This window comes from Anopheles arabiensis, chromosome 3, assembly GCF_016920715.1.
Source record: "Anopheles arabiensis isolate DONGOLA chromosome 3, AaraD3, whole genome shotgun sequence".
In the NCBI taxonomy this organism is placed as follows: domain Eukaryota; kingdom Metazoa; phylum Arthropoda; class Insecta; order Diptera; family Culicidae; genus Anopheles; species Anopheles arabiensis.
The window spans coordinates 75,088,277-75,095,988 of NC_053518.1; the positions used below are offsets into that span (position 1 = coordinate 75,088,277).

General features: G+C 41.7%; 1 protein-coding gene across 1 annotated transcript; it reads left to right on the forward strand.

The window, feature by feature from the left end:
* Positions 1-1,816: 1,816 nt before the first annotated feature.
* On the forward strand, positions 1,817-2,521 carry LOC120901561 (TCF3 fusion partner homolog). Its single transcript, XM_040309596.1, has 2 exons — positions 1,817-2,073; positions 2,148-2,521. The coding sequence occupies exons 1-2, from the start codon at positions 1,907-1,909 to the stop codon at positions 2,281-2,283; spliced, it is 303 nt and encodes a 100-aa protein (XP_040165530.1). The 5' UTR covers positions 1,817-1,906; the 3' UTR covers positions 2,284-2,521.
* Positions 2,522-7,712: the final 5,191 nt, after the last annotated feature.

Consider the following 7,712-nt stretch of genomic DNA (forward strand, 5'->3'; position numbering starts at 1 on the left):
TCTAGCACTGTCGTGAATGTGTTTGAAACGAACGACATGAGCACATCGTGTGTAATAATAGAGCATGAAAAAATAATTTGTATCTCATCTTCATACACTTCAATACTTGATCTGCATGGTTTAATGTTGTCAGTTCTCTAACTCTCGTTCTATTCTGATTTTTCTACTGAGAGTCTTTGAGTAAATGATATCATGCTCAAGAGTGAATAAAACCAATCATACCAACACATGTTTATCATGTTTTAGCTTTTAAATTAAACTTTTTTTAATTTAAGATTATTTAAATGTTAATATTATAAATTATCAATGAAATAATCTTTTAATAATTTGCTAACAATTTAAAATTCTTTTCTTGCTATAAAAATATCCTAAAGAGAAATGTTCCATAGAAAATATCCTAAGCATGCTATAATTATACCATAATTTAACTGACAAGTCTGCAAAGTACTGCTTTACGACCGATATAAGACGAGCTGGCAGGCGTTGTATATCTTTCCTTATATCTGTCTGTTATCCGGTTTTGATTACTAAGGAATCCATATAACATGACAGTTAAAAAGTCTTAAATAACACTACTAAAAATCAGCAATCTAAGCAATGTTTAAAATTAGATTGCTGCATTATTTTCATTATGTGTTTGAAGTTGATAGGCTTATGGCTTAGCTTGCAGTCTCTGATGTATATATGTGTAATTCTATACACACTTCGTATCCACACACTCACTTCAATATGTGTATCAATGCACTTCACTGGCAACTAAAACTTTAGAACTTACCCGAGCTAAGCTAAGCCTTTTTTCTTATCTTCACGCCTTTACTTCGAGCAACACCAGCTTTCTAATGCGTTTTATATCCCTTTTCAAAACTTACCTTCAAACACACGGTGCATTACGGGTGCCGATGTAATGCCGAGGTGAAACGCAAAAAGAATAAACAACCTTTGAACTTTCATTCGCGAGTGGTAGGGTGGAGGGAGATGAAAAAAGCCTGCATCTCTTCTACAGTCCAAACTTGTGAAAGTTAGTTTTCCAGTGGACACATTTTCACTTTAGACAGATAGAGGAAAAAATCTCCTGCAGTAAGTTCAAGGGAAGTTTATTGTTTTTTGAATGACTTGTCAAAGATTAGTTACGAAGGTTTTTTTTGCCATTGCTATATAACCTTAGTGTAGAGCCGATACACTTCTTGCTAGCCTTGCATTAGCTGTAGTGATGTTTTTTAATAGGGTTGAAGATACTTATTCAGATTTTATGCACTAGAAAATAATGTCGATTATCCAAAGCATTTGGTTCAGTTTTGCTTTTTTTTTGTAGATTTTGTCCGCAGTAGCTACGAAGCTTCATTTTTGTGCTCAATAGAGTCCACTGTATATGTGAAGCAAAATAAAATAATTAAAGTTAAAGATAATATTCAAACCAATCGCTCCTCCGTTCTAGTTCTAGCGATGCTTTGTTGGTGGAAAGGGAAGGAACTTTCCTGTAGACGAAAGGTCCACTGAATTTTTCGCGGTTTGGTTTCCAAAGAGCCAAATATTCGTCAATCTTTTCGCGTTCACGCAGCCGAAACCCTTATGGCAAAATAACTACGGTTAAAAACCATGCAACGTAATTTAATCTTTTTGCAGACAAAAAACACCATACATAAGCAATATTACGCCCGAATAGATGGATTTTTTTCCAATTTAACTTGCTTAAAATAAATTAAATAAATTGTACATAGACAAACGTCCACCGCACTACCATAGTGTAACGACAATTTCAACCGCTGAAGTTGTAGCTGCGCGGGTACGCTTGCACATCTGTCAACTGTCAGCTGTATCTAAACATAAACAAACCGCATACAAATCGTGGACAAACTCGCACCTGTGCTATTCCCGTGCGCTGGTTTATTTTCTAATTTTTCCCGAAATGACCAGTGGAAAGCCTGTAAAATCGCACTCCGCAATAGCGAGCAGTGAAAGTAAGCCACGCGAACGCGCTCCGCTCGATACAAACGAAGCGTACCGCCGGGGCGTGAAGCTGCTGCACGAGAAGTGCAAAGCCCTGCAGCGCAGCAACGAGCGGCTTGTTTTCCGGTAAGTTTGGAGACGATTCTAGTGATCTACGGCCGTTTTTCACCGATGTGCTTTGACTTTATTCCAACCTACAGCCTTCACAGGGTACAAAAGATGACCAGAAGTCGCGCCCGGGATGTTGAGTTTCTGAAGGCCAAGCTGGACTCGCTCGGTGACGAATGGAGAACGGCACCAGATCCGATGGATGTGAAGGAAGAAGGGGAGGAATGATGGGACTACCCGTGAAATGGAACGTGTACATTATTAGGAGTACGTTTAAAAGATATTTGTATGGAAATAAGATTTGGATTAAGACAAAGCAAAGATTTGCAATGAGTTTACAAACATTACAACCATAGAACTTCTTAAGAGCTACTACATAATTATAAAAGATTTTATGGTTTTCGTTTGCTGCCGTGGAAAGGCGCAAATCTCGCTGAATAAAACGTAAAAAACATATTTCAAAATACCATAGTGAGTCCTCAAAAATGTTTTTTTCATCTGTAAAGAAATGTTTGTCTCTGTGTTAGTTTATGTTTACTTTACAAATGTTATTTTCACTTTTTTATTTCGTCAATTTTTTTCTTCAGTTTGCTTATGATTTCTTACCTTAATACTTGGCTCTAAACAAGTTTTTCTTCTGTTTATCGGAGTTATCTTAATGTTTTCGAACCATGCTATGTTTATTTTATATTTTCAATGTGTTTTTAAAGTTTCCCAACAAAATACTATCACTTATTTATTACTACATTGATTACTACATGGATTACTACTTTGATTATTTTGCATGTCACATTTTTAACGCAAACAGATTAAGTTATTACTTTTTTAATAATATAATGTTTTATATTATCCTACCCTATTACATTCGCGAAATTCTTACGCTAGTCCAACGCTGACGGGTATGGTTCGTCGACCTGCCGAATCAGTTACTTGGTCAAAACAGGAACTGTATTAGTTCCAGGGCTGGAACAGGCTCAAATTTCATTTCAAATCTGCAACAAGTACAGATACAGATCTTGGATCGGAGTTAAGTCGCGAACTATTTTAGGATTGGTATCAGTTCAGATGCAGTTCCAGGACCGGTATGGGTTCTGTATCGGTTCCTGAACGGGTATAGGTTCGATTTGATGTCAGTTGGTGTTTCATCATTAGCTCCTGATATGAATTGAGTTTAATAGCTATTAGTTTTGGCGTACATACAACTTATTTCATTTAAAAAGGTAAAGTGAGAAATTGATGAAAAAATTAAAAGAAAATTCAGAAAAAAAATTACAAATAGAATTTAAATTTACTAATCGAACTTGTGAGCATTACAATAAGTTTTTAAATTTGTTTTTATTTTTGAAAAGCTAATGCGGCGAAAATGTTACCTTGTTCCTAGTTACTTTTGTTCATATGTTTTTGATTCCATCCACCGAAACTATTAAATAGTCCTTATTGCTCTTTCTTTGTTTGCTTTACCCATTACCTTCCACCACCGCCATCGTCCGGCTAATGGTGAAATGGTAATTGTAAATGCTATCAAGCCCCATAAATCTGTACATCTATCTGTGCGTCTCCCTTTTGCGCCACGACTCGAACGCACGACAAAGCACGAACGAATAATCTCGGAAAGGAAAAAAATCTCGGGTTTTCGGTCCCGGGGACACCGTATAAATCCTTTCCCAATATCCCGAACCAAAACCCAATCTTTGCCGCTCGCGGTCATCCCGCCAAAGGATGCGGAGGGAGGAGTGAGAACTTCACACAAAGAGCCATCAAGGGGAGCGTGCATAATGATGATGATAGAAGCGATAGTGTGCGGAGATTGTCTTCCGTCCAAGCGGTCTCCTGGCGATTCCGTGTGAACGGCGAAAAAGGAGTTGTTGGCGATTTAGTGTGTGTGAGGGTCGCTATCGTATCCTTTCGTTTTCTTACTACCCACTATCACAAGCGACTTTTGTGGCCGTAACCGTAACCTCCGTCGTAAGCAGCCAAACAGCAAAGTCTGAGAGAATGAGACAACCTATTCCTTGCACAGTATTCACAGCTTTGTGCGCACCAATGTCCCACCGGCTAGCTGCCGCTGGCTAGGGAATATGGGAAGCGACCGCACCCGTTTGCTGCTGACATTGGTGTGTGCCTTTCCACCCGTTACTGTCTCGGCTTGGTGTTGTGGATGTGTCTGCTCGGAGCGGCACTGAAGTGACACTCCTCGCGAAGCATCCCAAAACCGAGAACCACCCAGAGAACCGGCTGATGCTGCACTTTTTCGCGCTGGCTCACCCTTCCCTTAAGGCGCACTACAAATCGTTCTTAAAAATCCCTACAAGCGACAGCGTGCTCCTTGCTCTACTACTGTACTGTGTGTTCTGCTGTTGTTATTGCTTGCCTTTTAGGGTTGAATGGTTAGACTGCCGGAAGCACAGTTGGTATTAGAGGCGGAGAGCAAAACGGTAAAGAGAAACAGACGCGCACTGTGGCGTGAATAAAACCGGACACTAGCTCTAGTGGCGGTTTTCGTTGCGTTGACCTCATTTTGTTTCCCTCCCAGTTGGCTGTGCGAAAATGCCCCCCTTTCCGAAGGCATGAACATCGAACCAGGCGCTGCAGCTTCCTTGGGAGAATGGAAGAAAATAAGAAACATCCTCTATTTGGTGATATTTTAAGTAGGCTAGCCGGAAATGAAGCACGATGCCTCATGCGGGTGGGAATAGTGTTTTATAACCCACCGGTGCAAATAATATACAGTGGAAAGGACATTGTCGTGCTTGTAAATTTCTTCACTTTTTGTGGTTATTGGTAGTGCTACATTTGCTGCACCGGACTAAGCTACATGGATCTGCATGGTAAGTGATGTTAGACCTTTTTCCACCAAAATTATTTGAATTTGTGCAGATTCTTTCCCTTTGTTTTGTTAACGGCACTTGTACAATGTATAAAGTTATTTTGATTGTAAATCAATACGACTGGTACATTCCTGTTTGGATAGAGGCAGTCGAAAGATTATGCGAAATATCTTTTTTTTCTACTAAAAATCAGCTACTGTCTAATGAGACCTTATTTTGTTCCATTGCTCAAAAATGTTAATTAAAAATTAGGCCACATTATTTTTTCTCATTATTTCTCACCGAGTAAGTCACGCGAACAAATCGCTACAAACGCTTGGTTATTATCATCAACTAAATTGTGGTCCTATCAGTCGAATTATACTAGTAAATAGCAAGTAGCGTGTAGAGGTGTGCCCCAAGAACCAGAACCGCACGATTCATTCCGTTCATTCTAAAGAACGAACGACCTACGTTCATCTCATCAACGTTCATCGGTTCTTTATAAATCATAATGTATTGAGTTGTTCATTAAAAAGAATGTCTAAATAAAGAATGGCCTAGTACGCCAGGTCGTTCATTTCCTCCATTAGAAATATAAACGTGAACCGTAATAAATATCATCCTGGTCTGCCTTATAATTTTTATTTAATAACTAATTATATTCCTCTTGCAAAATGAAACAATCTACCATTTTTTCTTCAACTGAAATGAACGAATGAATCGCTATTTACGTTCAGTTCATTTTAGTGAATGAACTAGTACGTTCACGTTCATCAAAATGAACCGAATTGCCCAAGCCTAGTAGCATCTAGCCTAGTACCGGGCCATGTCACATCGACGTCCTCTAACGTGAGCATACCAACAAGAGAGAGAAAGCGAGAGAGAGAGAGAGAGATAGAGAGAGAGAGAGAGAGAGAGAGAAAGAGAGAGAGAGAAAGTGAGAGAGAGAGAGATAGAGAGAGAGAGAGAGAGAGAGAGAAAGTGAGAGAGAGAGAGAGATAGAGAGAGAGAGAGAGAGAGAGAGAGTAGTATAAGCCATTTAAAACAACACAAATCTGAACGTGACAGTATTAGTTGAAGAAGAATATGTACTCTTGTTGGTCTGCTCACGATAGAGCACGTCGATGTGACATAACCCGGTCAACAATAATTCTCCAGGATGCTCGGTCCCTGGCTGCAGCCTCCCATCCATGCAGACACCCGATCTCCGTCAGGTCTCGCTTCACCTGGTCCAGCCATAGAGTTCGCTGTGCTCCTCTGCCCCTTATGCCGAACTGGGGATCGCTGTCGAACACCTTCTTGGTGGGACATGAGTCCGACATCCTCATAACATGCCCCAGCCATCGTATCCTGCCAGCTTTCGCCACCGTCAGGATGCTCGGTTCGCCGTACAGCTCAGCAAGCTCGTGGTTCATCCTTCTCCTCCACGCTCCATGCTCGAGCACACCGCGTAAGATAGTCCGGAGGATGCGTCGCTTAAACACGCCCAGAGCGCTTGCATCCTCCGCTCAGCTGGTCCAGGATTTGTGTCCGTAGAGGACCACCGGGCTAATCAATGTGCGATATATCTCACATTTCGTGCGGGCTCGAAGCCTTCTGGATCTCAGCAGTCGGTGAAGCCCATAGTATGGACGATTGCCCTGCACAATGCGTCTCCGGATTTCGCTGCTGATGTCGTTGTCCATAGTAACGACCGTTCCGAGAGAGCAAAACTCCTTTAATACCTCGAGATTGTCGCCGTCAACTAATACACTGCTTCCCAGGTGGTCTGAGTCACCGGCAAGCAGGTACTTCGTGTTCGTCGCATTGATTCTCAATCCAATTCTTGCTGCTTCGCGTTTGGGTCGGGTGTACGCCTCACTCACCTTCGCCGTTGTTCTACCGATTTCGATGTCATCCGCGAAGTCAAGAAATTGGAGAGACCGGTAGAGGATCGTGCCATGGATGTCGTTGTCTAGCGAACGCGCTTCGAATGACACCTTCCAGGGTGATGTTGAAGAGCAGATAGGAGAGCTCCTCATCTTACCTCAGATCCCTGTGAAATTCAAACGATTCCGACGTCAAGTTCGACACTCACACCTTGCACTGTACCCCGTTCACTAAAGAGGCGAAAGAACTCCGTTGGAGCCAAAGCCTCTATAAACTATTCAAACAACATACCCCGTTCCTGGTGGCTTCTAACAGCCGGATCAACTTCCCAGGGAAATGGTACTGCTGCATGATATTCCATAGCTCATTCCGGTCCGTTTTCTTTCTTCTTGTTGGCTTTTCGTTACTTGTGTTACGTGGCCACTACTTATTAATCTTAACATTTGGACCTTGGAACTTAGGACTCCGAAAATTTGATTTTGATGTTCTTCACAATGATGAAGTGTTTTATCAATCGCTGTTGGCCGCTGTACGATTGTATGCTAGGGGCTGTAACCTCGTTCATGCAGCGTCTTAAAACTAATATTTCACCCGTGGACTTTACCAGTTTGACATAAAATTTATGAAATTAACAGCCAACAATTTGAACTATTTCGGCACTGAATCTCGCCCCGTTGTGTCACCCCAATGTTCAGACGGTCGACTCACTTCGTCAGCTGCGTCCATAGTCGCTAAAGCGCAAGAAGCTGGGTTAGCGCACTAAACCTTCAACCAAAACCAAACCCGCTACGGCTCTGGACGACGCGAGCCATTCATCATTGTGCCGAAAGTAAAGAAAGTGGTCACCCAAACCGGTGGCACACAAATTAATCACTCGGCAAAACCCCCGTGCACGCATCGCTGCACAACATCGAACGTACCGGCGGTGCGCCATAATTGCATTCCATTTCGCAAAATTTACACTGTATGGCCAGAGCT

Coding starts and splice junctions, on each gene's coding strand:
- LOC120901561 (XM_040309596.1), top strand. CDS start 1,907: ATGACCAGTGGAAAGCCTGTAAAATCGCACTCCGCAATAGCGAGCAGT. Junction 2,074..2,147: donor AACGAGCGGCTTGTTTTCCG/GTAAGTTTGGAG, acceptor TCCAACCTACAG/CCTTCACAGGGTACAAAAGA.